Source organism: Arvicanthis niloticus, chromosome 23 (genome assembly GCF_011762505.2).
Source record: "Arvicanthis niloticus isolate mArvNil1 chromosome 23, mArvNil1.pat.X, whole genome shotgun sequence".
NCBI lineage: Eukaryota > Metazoa > Chordata > Mammalia > Rodentia > Muridae > Arvicanthis > Arvicanthis niloticus.
Window position 1 is genome coordinate 31,975,757 of NC_133430.1, and position 14,944 is coordinate 31,990,700.

At 41.6% G+C, this 14,944-nt stretch overlaps 1 protein-coding gene across 1 annotated transcript in view; it reads left to right on the top strand.

Annotated features, from left to right (window-relative positions):
* Aldh6a1 (aldehyde dehydrogenase 6 family member A1) overlaps positions 1-14,944 on the top strand; it is a 19,778-nt gene continuing 4,834 nt past the window's right edge. Inside the window, exons 1-9 of the mRNA XM_076921677.1 lie at positions 1-154; positions 7,337-7,396; positions 9,011-9,085; positions 9,244-9,405; positions 10,144-10,222; positions 10,872-11,174; positions 12,530-12,651; positions 13,865-14,054; positions 14,239-14,420. Coding sequence (XP_076777792.1) covers positions 104-154; positions 7,337-7,396; positions 9,011-9,085; positions 9,244-9,405; positions 10,144-10,222; positions 10,872-11,174; positions 12,530-12,651; positions 13,865-14,054; positions 14,239-14,420 — 1,224 coding nt within the window. The 5' untranslated portion in view covers positions 1-103. The remainder of the gene's footprint in view (positions 155-7,336; positions 7,397-9,010; positions 9,086-9,243; positions 9,406-10,143; positions 10,223-10,871; positions 11,175-12,529; positions 12,652-13,864; positions 14,055-14,238; positions 14,421-14,944) is intronic.

Consider the following 14,944-nt stretch of genomic DNA (forward strand, 5'->3'; position numbering starts at 1 on the left):
TGGAAAGGCTCGGTCGTGTTCTGGGCGTGGCCTAGCGGTGCAGCTTCAGGGGAGGCACTGGCAGCCGAGGCGCAGGGGAGCTGGGCCGAGTCGGTGGGGAGCCATGGCGGCGGCAGTGGCGGCAGCGGCAGCAATGCGGTCCCGGATCCTGCAGGCGAGTGAGGGAGGCGACGAAGGACCATGATGCTAGAAATGGGTCCTTTCCGCCCCGTCTCTAAACCATGCTTCTGCCGAACAGACTTCTTGGCCCAGCCCCTTCTTTGCAGACCCTTGTGTTCCACCAGCCCTGTGCGTTCCGGCTGTCACTCCGTACTGCCTGGCCCCGGGATCCAGCCCCTGACGGTCATGCCTGGTCCTCCCCACTTTTACTCCTGAGCCTTTCCTTTTCTAGCTCTGACCCACCCACCTCCAGTCCAGTTCAGTCCTTGCTGTCACCCGCTGGCTTGCTTTCTCTCTTTGGTTCCTCCCACGTTCTCTCTTTCACCTCTGTACCAGCCACCTCTGTACCCCAGAAACTCCACCTTTTGGTCACTGTTCATTGAGTACTTTCCTTTGCCAGGAGCGTCCCTTCCCCCATCCAGCCTCTATGTGAAGTAAGAGGGGGTAGGAGCTCATTAGGGACATGGAACGAGGGTCAGAGAAGGAACTTTGAATCTTCTAGACATGTGCCCTAGGTTTTCACATCAAAGTCAGCCATTTGCTAATTTTCACAAACTGTTCCGGCTCTTAGTGTTTTCCCGAAGCTCTGGGCCAAGTTAAACTTTCTCAGCAAAGTTAAAACTTTTGGTGGTAAATACAGGCATGTTGTTTTGCTGCTACTACTTCTTCATTCAAAAGACTAAACGTTCCCCAAACAGGTGTTAGAAAATAAAAGCCTAGAAAGACACGTTCCCAAAGTCAGTTCTCAAGTGCCAACACACCCTCTACTCTTCTAGGCTTGGATTGGAACCCCACAGAAGCCAGCCAAAGGGGAGTTGTGGAGCTCCAGAAGCTGCACGCCTGTGGTCCCCAGCTTTGATTATAGCCTTTCCCGTGTGTTTGCATCTTAGCATGGACTTAGAATGTGAGACAAGACTTGCTCTGTTCCTGGCAAGATTCATAATCCAGCATTAAGCAACATTGTCTCTTACTCATCCAGCCTAGGAATGTGTCCTGTTGCACTCTTATATAAAATTTTATTTCTGTTCATCAGGTTTTTAGGAGTTCTACTGCTGAAATGTGTGTTTGTCTTTGATTCTTGGTGGAGTCACCAAAAGTTCAGGTTTGAATGCTATTTAATGGGACAGTGTAGAGAACGAGCTGGAGGTCTTCGAGGGTTGGCATGATGTCACTCCTCTAGTTCTATTCTGGTATCATGTTCTAGTAAAAGATACAGCATTTCCTCTCTACGTTTTCCATTGCCAACCTCTTAAAATCCTTTATAAAAATTGCTCCCCTCTCGTCATTACCCCATCTCCATGAGTCACTGAAAATCCTAAGGTATTTTGTCCTTTGCATAAAGGAACAGAATCTCTCAACCCATGTATGTTATTTTTGGAAGAAATACTCTTTTTTTTTTTCCTTTTTAAAAACCAAATTGTAGAAACCTCTGAACTGACTTGGGAAAAGTCAGAAATAATTCTTAGACAATTAGTTACTGTAATCTGACACTTTGATAAAGGCCAATCCATGTGGGCATATGGTACATATATACAGGCCTAGTTCTTGGAGAAACAGAGGCAGGAAAATCTCTTGAGACCACTTTAAAACCCACCTGAGAAGGGAACCCACCAGAGAGCAGGAGCGGAGATAAGGAGGGCAGTTAAAGGAAAGAATGAAAGGCAACATTGTATACTGACATGCCTGAAGACACTGCCAATGAAACCTAGTACTTAGTAAATGGTTACTGAAAAAAAAAAAAAATCAACAAAAATGCTTTCTAAAATAAGATGTGGAGCTGGAGAGGTAGCTCAAAGGCCAGGAGTGCCTGCTCCTCTTCAGAGGGACCGTGTTCAGTTCCCAGCACCCACTCCAGGTAGCTCACAACTGTCTCTAACTCCAGTTTTAGGAGATTGTATGCCTTCTAGTCCCCCAAGGGCACCTGTACACATATTGCATACAACCACACATACATAAAAACAACACCAAAAAAACAACAGCAAACACTTTAACAAAATCAACAACAACAAAACACCTGGATAACTTACTAAGCCTCTCTCTCTCTCTCTCTCTCTCTCTCTCTCTCTCTCTCTCTCTCACACACACACACACACACACACACACACAGGGAGAGAGAGAAAGTGAGAGAGAGGCAGAAAAGAGAACATGTTCTATATTCTGACAGCCACGAATTGTGGAGGACTAACAGAAGAACCTAAGAAAGATCAAATTTATATTTTCAGAGTTTTTTAAATTTATTTTTTAGGGCATCATACAAAAGAATGGGTGAGTTCTCAGTTATTTTAAGTATTCGGCTTATCTTTTCTATTTTGGAATTAGAAGAATTTAACCTAGCCCTACCCCCAGCGCTTTCCATCCCCCCCACCCCCACCTCTCTCTTCTTTGTGTGATATTGTCTTTCCCATTCAGAGATAAGAAAACCAGTTTTAAAGAAACCCAGTGACCTACATCAATGATGCAGAGCAAATCTGTGAATTTAACCCTAACTCTACTACTTTCTAGTTTTAAGATTATTTGTGAAGATTTGAATTTTAAAATGTGGTGGAGTGAATTGGCTTCATATCCGATATCCTGCATATCATATGTTTGCATTACAATTCATAACAGTAGCAAAACCATAGTTATGAAGTAGCAACAAAAATAGTTTTATGGTGGTTGGGGTCAACACAACATGAGGAACTGTATTAAAGGGTCGCAGCTTTAGGAAGGTTGAGAGTCCCTGGTCTAGACAGTGAAAGTTACAGACTAGTTTATTCAAGAATTGTGCTCATGAGTATTTCTTCGGGAATGCAAAACAGTTGAGGTCTAACCCTGCAAAAACTACATGGTACTATTTCATTATATTGGGTACACTGTCTGTCCATGTACACATGAAAACACAAAGCTTAACTGATTCGGAGTGCGAAATTAGCTGATCTGTACACTTTCTATCCTTAAGGGAGAACACATGAAAACAATATTAAGAACAAACGATTGCTTGGTGACTATTCATCCTTTGATTCTGCAAAATATTAGCAAGTCTTCAGTCTATTCAAGCAGTTGCACTAGGGGCAGAGAACACAACGGTCTAGTGATCTGAAGAGACACTTAATGATTAAACAAGCTATTATCCCATAATATGGAATGAAAAATGGAGGCCTTTGGGTGCTCAATGAACTCCATGTTAGGTGTTTATCTCATATCTGGGGTTGAGACTTCCTGAGGGAGTGAAGAATGAGCCTGGTAAGTGGAATGAAAGCAACAGAATGGATCAACATATGTACAACAAAGAAGATAGAACATGTCCAGAAGTCTTGAGCCAACCTAGGGACAAAACTGTATGATGTCCAGCGCCAGGATGGTTGGAAGAGAGAGCAAGGAGGAAGTAGCAAGCAAACGATGAAGTTTGGGAATCGAAAGTACTATGGTGTCCTCTGAGCACCAGGGACGTTAATCTTAGCTGCAAGGGCACTAGAAAGCCATTAGAGGGTTTGTCACTGTTTTATGTTGTGTTGCTCAAAATGGAATCCAGGACCTTGTAGTTACTGTCTACTTTAAAGTTGAGGTACGCTCCCAGCAGCATGGAAGGGTCCTCCATATGGGAGTAATTTGTATCCTCGAATAAACTGAGGATTTGTTAATGTTTTACCTAATTCCTCTTACTTAGAAAGAGCCTATTTGTTTCTATTTCTAGAATAGAAACGATTCAGAACACGTTAGGTTGGAAACTATGAGTGTTGTTGGAAAGCCATGATTGGAATCTAAAGAAGAGACAGAGATACTAATCAGGCTTGGAAAAGGACAGGATGACAAGAGGAGAGGACAGTGTGTTCAGAGACTTGTAGGAAGATAGATGGGTCTTGTGCCAGGTCTTGTTTGGTTCACTGAGAAGCAAAGGGGAGATGAAGAGGTGACATTCAGAATTCTCCTTGGTCAGTTAACTAAGGACCATTGCACAGGTGGGTAGGCTCTAGGAAGTAAAGCCTACAGAATGGAGGGGAGGGAGGAGTTTAGCTTTTCAGCATGATCCCAAGTAGATGTGTGAAAATAGTTATATGGGTATTATCTGAAGAGAAAGACTGGCTGATGACTGAAGGATCTGATTAGTCCACTGGAGTTGCTGGGATCACTTAAAGAGAATATACAGAATGAGAAGCCTGGAACTAAGCCTTGGGGAGTGGAGTTGACAGCCAGAAGAGGAGAATGATGCAGCAAAAGAGATAAGGAGGGAATACAAAGAGAAAAGTGTGGAGGGAGGGGTGGAGAAGACAGCAGGCCATCATGGGAGACAAGTGGAAGGGCTTCGGGAAGGAAGAGTAATTAGCCAGTCCCTCTGCTGTGAGGTCCAGTCTAAGGAGGACTTAGGAGGGGTCACTGACACGCATGAAGGTTGGAGTAGATCAAAGAGCTGCTGGGAGTTAAGGAGGTAAACAGAGTTAAGAGAAGAAACTCAGTCGGCAGCATCGAAGCTCTCAGGGTGAGGGTGAGAGCCCAGAGCTCACTGGGACTTTGTGTTGCTCTCCTCAGCTCCCTGGTCCCTGCTGATCGACATCGAAAGAACTCAAGGGAGACACTCATAGTATAGTATCGAAGTGAAGCACTCTGTTGCTGAGAGTGGACAATGGCCAAGGGGAGCAGTCATAAGTCGCCTTCTTGAGGGGTGGGAGTGACCAGTGGCCATGGGAACCATCACCCCAGCTTTCCTTTACACCTTTTACTGGAATATTTCTCAAGTCAACTTTTGTAACGTATTGAACATTTTTTTTTAGGAATATAATATGAGGTTTTTTTGGTTTTGTTTGTTTGTTTTTTTCGAGACAGGTTTTCTCTGCCCTGGCTGTCCTGGAACTCACTCTGTAGACCAGGCTGGCCTCAAACTCAGACATCCGCCTGCCTCTGCCTCCCAAGTGCTGGGATTAAAGGTGCGCTCCACCACAGCCCAGCGAGATTTAACATTATTATAATTGAGCCTCCCTCAACTCCCTGACTTTTTTACCCTATAAAATACCAACATGTTCCCCTGCCATGAGGTACCTGTACCATTCTAAAAATAGCCTCATTAAAGTGAATTGATACAAAATAAGATGTCCATATACCATTTGGTAAGACTTACTGCCTGTGAAAGATAATAAAAATACCTATTACCCTCTTAGCTCTCCTTACTGCTGTCCCTTTCATCTGAGGGTGCCGACACATCTGATGGTTTTATAGGTGAGCTTGCGTTGCCTGGCTTAATATTGATGAAACCATCTAGTGTTTCAGCTTGTCGTCCTCCCCCCTTGGAACAGAGTCTCACTTGGTACCCCAGACTGGCCTGAAAGAAATGAGCGAAGGATCTCCATACTTATACTCAGCTACTGCATCTTTAAAATGTTACCACTAATATATATTCTATAGAAAATGGGTTCCATTGTGATATTTTCATACATCTACACTTTGGTTGTATTGTCTAATAAGTGGATGGTTGAGTCACTACCAAGTTTTGGACTAATGAAAATAAAGACATTATGAACATTTGTATTCAGAATGTGTGAGCATATATTTGTATTTTATTACTATTTAATCTGTAGTTATATTGATCATAGACAATATTATTTATGGTTTATTATATTTATATTGACTTTATATTATTTCAGGTAATACCCATATAACTATTGTCTTCAACACTTATTTTAGATATCATATTAAGTACTTTTGTTAGATTTGTGGTGACTGTGTTTTGCAAAATACGATACAATGGCTAAAAAGATTCCTTAAATTAAGACTTCCCTGGAAATCCAGGGCATGATCTTTATGATTTATTGTTTCTATAGCTTTCTGTGTCTCCTAGTTTCTTGCCAGGGTTTTCATTTTAGTTGTTGGAATTTTTTTCTAGCCTTTACTGTGTAGACTACCAGACTAGCCTTGAGTTTGTGGTGACCTATTCTCCTCCCCCCTTTTTATGACATAGGGTCTCACTAAATAGCCCTGACTAACCTGAAACTCACTGTTTAGATCAGAGTGGTCTTTAATTCACAGAGGTCTGCCTGCCTCTGCCTACCAATGGGGTAGAATTAAAGGCCTTGTGCCATGGCACCTGGCTTTGTCTTTTTTTTTATTATTATTATTTAAATAAAGACTAGACAGCCAAAGCTGGGGATGTAGCTCAATTGTGAATTCCTGCTAGCATCCATATGACCCTTGGCTTGACCCTTAATACCTGGGGGATAACAGGAAAAAACAGATTCAGTCTCAGTATTTCTGCCTACAACTATACTTCGAAAGAAAGAAAGAAAGAAAGAAAGAAAGAAAGAAAGAAAGAAAGAAAGAAAGAGAAAGAAAGAAAGAAAGAAAGAAAGAAAGAAAGAAAGAAAGAAAGGAGAGAGAGAAAGAAAGAAAGGTTCCAGGAATGGTGGCACACTCTTTTATTCCCAGCTCTTGGAAGACAGAGGCAGGAGGGTCTTTGTGAGTTCAAAATCAGCATGGTCTATATATTAAGTTCCAGAATATCCAGAACTTCATTGAGGAAAAAAAAAAAAAAAAAAAAAAAAACAAATAAGAAGGCATATGGCCCTAAGCACTATGTGGTGGCTTATGCTTACACTCCTATACTTAGGAGGCTAGTAGGGAATCACTGGGTTCAAGGCCAGCTTCAGCTACATAATGAGTTCCAGGAAATCCTGGGTTACAGAGGGAAACTATCTCAAAACAAGACTATATGGTCCTTGAGACCAAACACTAAATACTTTACTTAAGTCCAGTAGCTATATGATGCTGAGCATTATAACAGCCATTTGTCAAGCTTTGTATAGTTTTCTGTGCTTATTTATCAAATTGTGTTTTGTTGAAATATGGTCTTGGAGCCAAAGAGATGGCTCAGCAGTTAAGAGCACTGACTGCTCTTCCAGAGATCCTGAGTTCAATTCCCAACAGCCACATGGTGGCTTATAACCATCTGTAATGGGATCCAGTGCCCTCTTCTGGCATATCTGAAGACAGCTACAATGTACTCATATACATTAAATAGATAAATAAATAAATAAATCTTTAAAAAGAAAGAAATAGGGCCTTAGTATATAGCCACAGCTGGCTTGAAACTCACAATGTAGACCAAGCTTATCTCCAACTCACAGAGACTGTCTGTCTGCATCCTGAATGCTGGGATTAAACGTGTGTGCCATTGCACCAGACATTTATCAGATACTTTTTAATCCTACAGGTTTCTTCTAAAGTAAATTCCACATGGTATCCAGCATCCTCCTTCTCTTCAACACCAGTGGTAAGTAACTTAGGAGCTAAAGGTGGACTTCTGAGAAAGAGTCGGTGTAATTTTCAAGCTGATTGTGATCAAAATGTTTTTAACTTTTAGTTTTGTGGGGTTTACACTTTTTATTTAAATTTTTATTTTTATGTGTTTATTGGTATTTTACCTGCATGTCCTGCAGAGGCCAGGAGAGGGCGTCCATACGCCCTGGATCTGATTGCAGGCGGTTGTGAGTGGGTGCTGGGAATGGACCCTGGGTTCTCTGGAAGAGCTCCCAGTACTCTTAACTACTGAGCCATCTCTCCAGCCCCTTGTTTTGTGTTTTTAAAAGTACGTCTGGTTATGTAGGTCAGCTCCTCCCTGTGCAGATGCTGGGATAAACAGATATGTGCTGCTGTGGCTGTTCCCCTGCAGGCTTTACAGCAGGCAGGGAAAAACAAAACAAAACAACAACAAAAACCCATCAGAGTGAGGTAATAATGAAACTTGCCTCAGCCTGACTTTATTGCCTCAGTGCTATACCAAGACTTATAGAGTCTGGCCCAGATCATTTTATTTTAGTCATATTTAAACACAGCACATTTTTGACAAAAAAAAAAAAAGGGATTCAAATAACAATTTACTCAGTCTTAAGTGTACAATAATTTAAGATATGTTTACATTGGGGTTCTTTACAAAGTACATCTGGCTTCTCTCACGAGAATGGGTACTGTTGACTCAGAGACAGTGCCCAAGATTTTCAGTATAACAAGCTTGACTGAGATAAACATAACTCCTGTGGGTGTCAGGATTGGCCTGGATCTAAGATAACATAGAAGTCACTTTGGCTGTTATAAAATACAAATGAGATTACTCATAAGAATGGGTTTTGTGGTTTAAAAGCCATGGTCAAGAGGAAAATTAGGAGGAAAGGGTCTGGGCTAAGTAAAAGTGTGAATTCTGGGAGATACAGGCAGAGCCTGTCTTATCAGACAACAAGGGATCATCGGGTTGTAAACCTCCATCATTCCCGGCTTTCTGAGAATGAGCAGCTCATTCCTTTGAAGAGGTAATCTGTGTGTTTAGCATTCCTGGCTCCAACAGTGCTTGTCTATGTGCCCAAGTTCTTCTTAGTCCTTTATGGGCCACCATGCCCAGAAAAACATCCTGTCTAGGGTTTTTTGGTTTTTTTTTTTTTTTTTATCAGAAACTATATCTATTGTGCTTTAAACAGTTTCAGTCTTGTAAAATGTTCTTTATAATTACAATTTTAATGGCTGCATAGTTTTGCATCAAATGTAGGTAATTTGAATTTTTCACATAACATTTAGTGTGCTACAGTTTTTCAGTATTGTGAAATAAGTATTTTTATGTAGTTTTTAAATTCTTTTGGATTATTTCTGTCTTGAACTTTACCAGCCAGGTCATAAGGTATAAGCATCTTCATTGCTATTAAAGTTTACATTTTTGGTGGGGAAGGGGCTGGAGAGAAAGTTCAGCAATTAGATCCAAGTATCCACCAGAATTCTTTCTTTACAAGAGAAAGAGAAGCAAAATAATTAACTTAAAGTTCTTTTCTTTTCTTTTTTTGCCTGTGTGTATGTATGTATGTATGTATGTATGTATGTATGTATGTATGTTTTTCTCTAGCCAACTGTAAAGCTCTTCATTGATGGGAAATTTGTTGAATCCAAAAGTGACAAATGGATTGACATCCACAACCCAGTAAGCAAAATTTTCTTGGTGGGACTTAAACCTACTAGTCTAGACTTTTGGGAGCAAGGTGGGCGCTCGGAGCTCTCCCACAAAGCACAATGTTGCTGCCGTGGGTAGGTCAACCTGGGGAAGTAAGGCATTGGCAAAGTGTATTGGCTTCTTTTCAGGCCACCAATGAGGTTGTTGGTCGGGTTCCTCAGTCCACCAAAGCTGAAATGGATGCAGCTGTTGCTGCCTGCAAACGCGCTTTCCCTGCATGGGCAGATACATCTATTTTAAGCCGGCAGCAGGTCCTGCTTCGTTATCAGCAACTCATTAAAGAAAACCTGGTGAGAAATTTGAGTAGTCTCCTAGCCTGTTTCCTAGGGTTTGTTGGTCACCTCTTCGGAGACTTGTTCAGCTGTCCTCACTAACTCTTAGTCAGGACCCTTCTCCTCATCCGAGTTTTTCCTTGGAGTAAAACAGGAGCTGTCATAGAGCTCAGCGGTAGACTTTGTGCTTTAGTCAATGTTAGGGTTTCATTGCTGTAAAAAGACACCATGACCAAGGCAGCTCTTAAGGGACAATATTTAATTGGGGCTGGCTTACAGGTTCAGAGTTTCAGTCCATTATCATCATGTCTGCAGGCATGGTGCTGGTGAAGGAGCTGAGAGTTCTACATCTTGATTCAAAGGCAGCCAGGAGGAAGGTCCCTTCCATCATGGGCAGAGCTTAAGAATAGGACCTCAAAGCCCACTTCTACAGTCACTTATTTCCCCCTACAAGGCCACATCTCCTAATAGTGCCACTTCCCAGGGGCCAAGCATATTCAAACCACCACAGTGGCAGACATATTCAGGCAGACATAGTGGTTCCTGCCTGTAATCCCAGCACTTTGGAGGTGGAGGCAGAAATATCAGGAGTCAAGGCCAGCCTCAAATACAAAGTGGGTTTGAGGCTAGTCAGGGATACATGAGATCTTGTCTCAAAACAACAACAAAATCATGACGTATATCCCCAATGTCAGGCAAGTAAGTAAATAAAGGAACATCCTTGGATTAGTTTCTATTTATATGTTTTCTCTCTAGAAAGAAATTGCCAGGTTAATCACATTGGAACAAGGGAAGACCCTCGCTGATGCTGAAGGAGATGTATTCCGAGGCCTTCGTAAGCTGGGAACCCCTCATTAGACTTGTGGGAGAGATCAAAAGAGTATGGGAGGCAGACCCCACACTGGGAAGGTTGATTCTTTATATAGATTTTTGCTGTCCTATGGCATTTTTCTCTTTTCTCTTTTTTCTTTTTTGCTGTTTTGCTTTATTTTGCTTTGGTTTTTGTTGTTTTTGTTTTGGTTTTTTGGTGGGTTTTTGTTGTTGTTTTTTGTTTTGTTTTGTTTTTTTGTTTTGTCTTTTGGGGTGAAGGCTCACTGTGTGTCTCTGGCTGCTTTGGAACTATACAGCCAAAGCTAGCTCTGACCCACAGTCCCTCTACCTCAGCTTCCCATGTGCCAGGATTATAAGTTACATACTACCATGCCCAGCAATACCTTTTAAAATAGTTTTAAGGCAATATTTTTCAAGATACTTTTGAGACTAATTTACTGATTTGTTTTGTTTTTTAAGCACAAATGATGTTTCAGAACATATATGCATCTTACTGTCTTTTTTACTCACTCAAATAATCCGAGGAACATGGAAGGATAAACCCCTGTCATTGGCCTGACCCACTCCTTATTCTCAGGATTGAATAGAGTTCAACGAAGCTAAGTAGTTCTTAGCGTGGAAAGGTGACCTCATTGGTGTCTTCTCTCTTCCAGAGGTGGTTGAGCATGCCTGTAGTGTGACATCCCTCATGCTGGGAGAGACCATGCCATCTATCACCAAAGACATGGACCTTTATTCCTACCGCCTGCCTCTGGGGGTATGTGCAGGCATTGCACCATTTAATTTTCCTGCCATGATCCCCCTTTGGATGTTTCCCATGGCTATGGTTTGTGGAAATACTTTCCTAATGAAACCATCAGAGCGAGTACCTGGAGCAACTATGCTTCTTGCTAAGTTGTTTCAGGATTCTGGTGCCCCTGACGGAACACTGAACATCATCCATGGACAACATGAAGGTAACTCTTTTATATGGCTACTTAATCTGACTCTCAAAGAAACTAAGGTGTTAAAAAAAAATGATTGGGATTTTTAATGTTTATTTAAGGTGCGTGTGACTCTGTGTATCTGCCACGTATGTGTGGGTACCCACGGAGGCCAAAAGGGTATTGGAACTCCTGAAATTGAAGCTACAGGTGGTTGTGAGGTGCACGGTGTGGGTGCTGGGAACTGAATTCGTATCCTCTGGGAGAGTGGGAAGCAGTCTTAACCCACTGAGCCATTTCTCCAGCTCTGTGATTGGGTATTTCAGTGTAAGGAAATTATTGAGGAAGGATTTACTAATAGTGACCTTCATGTTTGAAGGTCATGTGTCTTAGCCATCTTGCCATCTGGATAAGCTAGCATAACTTACTAGGAGTATCCATGTTTCTTACTCTAGTCTACACAGTGGAAGACCAGAAATGAGATTAAAAAGAAAGTTTATGTTCTTGTTAATATCTTAGCAACCCTTTAAGGGAGGTGCTGTTTTTCATCTTCCAAATAAGAAGATAAAGGCAAAGTGCAATTAAGTCATTTGCTCTAAGTAACATGACATGTTATAATTTCCCTCGTTGTAACAGAAAGTAGGGAAGTTAGGCTACATCTCTTCAGGAAGGCTGGCTCTGGTTCTTACTTACAGTCTTCCCTATTGCCTCTTGTATGAGGGCGTAAGTATCTGAGAATCTTAGATATAACATATTCTTAAAGATAAAAAGGTCAAGTTTTGAAAGAATGTTATTGTCTTTGAGGAAAATAAAAGTTGTAGCCTTTATGGGTTGTCTAAAGGGATCAGCATGTAAAGGCACTTGACACACAAGCCTGATCCCTGGGACTCACGTAAAGGTGGGAAAAAAGAACCAATTCCACCACAAAGCTGTCCTCTGTTGTGTACAAACATACACACACACACACACACACACACACAAATAATGAAAATAAAGTTTAAAGAAATTATGGCCTTCAGAGATTACAAGTGGAAATTCGGGAATAATAATGGGAATAAACAAGTTAGATACAATTTGTAAATTTAAAGACAGGTGTGGTGGCCCATGACTATAATCCCAATATTTGTGAGACAGAAACAGGTGGGTCTCTTGTGAGTTTGGGACCAGCCTGGTCTAGTGAGCTTACGGCCACCCAGGGCTACATAGTGAGACCCTGTTTCAAGAACAAAACAAATTATAATTTAAGAGAAAAAGAGCACACCACAGTGAGATTTCCATGTAGAAGTGTGTGTGTGTAGGTTCAGTGTGGGGACAGGAGGTGTGCTGAGCTGCTAAGCCTATAGGCTATTTATTCCTCGTGGTAATCATTTTTTTTTTTCTTTTCAAAGCTGTAAACTTTATTTGTGACCATCCAGACATCAAGGCAATCAGCTTTGTGGGATCCAACCAGGCAGGAGAGTACATCTTCGAAAGAGGGTCCAGAAATGGCAAGCGGGTTCAAGCCAATATGGTGACTTCTCATTCCTTTAGCTCCTCCAACTTGGCTATATGTATATGTGAGACCTAGAAACTGTCCTGCAGTAGACAGGCCACTCATCCCATGTCTCATGAAGGCCAGTGGTTGTCATTTCATCCTGAATGTCTTTTCCCTTAGTCTCTGAACCTTGTGAAGTTTTACTGTTAGAATTCTCTTTCATTATATACAGTTGATCTCGGTGACCAAGGGCACATTCCTCCTCAAAACTGTCACTAAATCCTTTAGTCTTTACGTAGTAACAGCCACATTTCTTCTTTCTTGACCTTATTTATTGCTTCTTTAAAGAGTGTACTCTATTAGTGATATGGCTTTAAAATATGGTAGAGAGCCAGGTGGCACACACTTAAAGTCCCAGTGAGGCAGAGGTAGGTGGATCCCTGAGTTCAAAGCCAGCCTAATTTAAAGAGTGAGTTCTAGGATAGCAAAAGCTACACAGGGAAACCTTGTCTTGAAAAACAAAAAAAATTAAAAAAGAGAAAAAGATAAAGAACTGGTTATCCCTGAGGTTATTTCGTCTTTACAATGACCAGTTTGTTTGTTAAGGAATTGGAAAGGGCTAGTTCATGTATGTCCTCATACAATACCTAGTTTACTTTTGTGTTCTATTTTTTTTGTTTTGTTTTTTGTTTTTCGAGACAGGATTTCTCTGTGTAGCCCTGGCTGTCCTGGAACTCACTCTGTAGACCAGGCTAGCCTCGAACTCAGAAATCCACCTGCCTCTGCCTCCCGAGTGCTGGGATTAAAGGCGTGCGCCACCACCGCCCGGCTTCTACTAGTTTTTTAACCTGTCAATTTGAGAGTAACTGGGTCTTCGCCTGCCCACCACCACGTTAATAGTTTTGGTTTAAATAAATACATATCAGCTTCTCGAGGAGATTAAAGAAACATGGAGCCATTTAGTATTGCTTAAATTTCAGCAGTATTAAAAACAATCTCTGGCCTGTGCTATAGAATGAGTTCAATACTACCTTTGGCAACTCACTGAGCTTGTCTCAAAATAAAAGGCTGATATTTGCTTGGCATGCACGAGGCTGAGGTTTAATTCCCAAGACTGCAAAAGTTAAAACTTAAATAACAAATTGGATTTTCCTTCTATAAATTCTCATATATCAGATTCTTTGCTTAATTTTTTTGGTTTAAGTGAATTTAGCTAAGGAAGACATGTGTACTTTCTGCATTTCTTTAGGGAGCTAAAAACCATGGAGTAGTCATGCCAGATGCCAATAAGGAAAATACCCTCAACCAGCTCGTCGGGGCAGCATTTGGAGCTGCCGGGCAGCGCTGCATGGCTCTTTCAACAGCCATCCTGGTAGGGGAAGCTAAGAAGTGGCTGCCAGAACTGGTAGAGCGTGCCAAAAATCTGAGAGTCAATGCAGGTAATCAGTTGGTAATCAGACTTGGCTTTTGCAGCACTGAATTCTTAGATTTAGCATAGGCCTTGCTGGAGGGGAAGCTATGTTCCTACTCTTACTTCTCCTAATTCTACTCAACATTCAAATTTGACTCAGCAGTAAAATTCTATGATAATAAAATCCTTAGACATTTCTACTTGGTTTATAGGGGACCAGCCTGGAGCTGATCTTGGCCCCCTGATCACCCCCCAGGCCAAAGAGAGAGTCTGCAATCTGATCGATAGCGGAACAAAAGAGGGAGCTTCCATCCTTCTGGATGGGCGAAAAATTAAAGTCAAGGGCTATGAAAATGGTAACTTTGTTGGACCAACCATCATCTCCAATGTTAAGGTAAACAACTCTGAATTACTTCACAAATTTAAGAGCTAAAAACACCTTAGGGCTGTGAAATCTCAGCCTGCTATAAGTGAAGATATTTAAGATCATAACTCTTGTCAGGATTGTTCAGTTACTCTCTGTGGAAACTAAATAAATCTCTCTCTGGCTTCCAACCACATCTCCTTCCACTATGTGCCACATGTCCTGGCTTGCTTTCTATCACTGCGATAAAAATGACCCAAAGCAGCTTAAGGAGTAAAGGAGTCTATATGGTTTATTTTGTTTTGTTTTGATTACAGTTAATCACTGAGGGAAGAAGGCAGGGCAGGAGCTCAAGGCAGGAACGTGGAGACAGAAACTGAAGCCGAGACCATGGAGGGAGGCTATTTACTGACTTTCTCCCTATGGCTGCTTCACATTGCTTTTTTTTTTTTTTTTTAATACAACTCTGGACCACTTACCCAGGGATGGCACCACCCACAGTGGGCTGGACCGTCTCTCACCAATCATGAATTTTTAAAATACCATGTAAATCT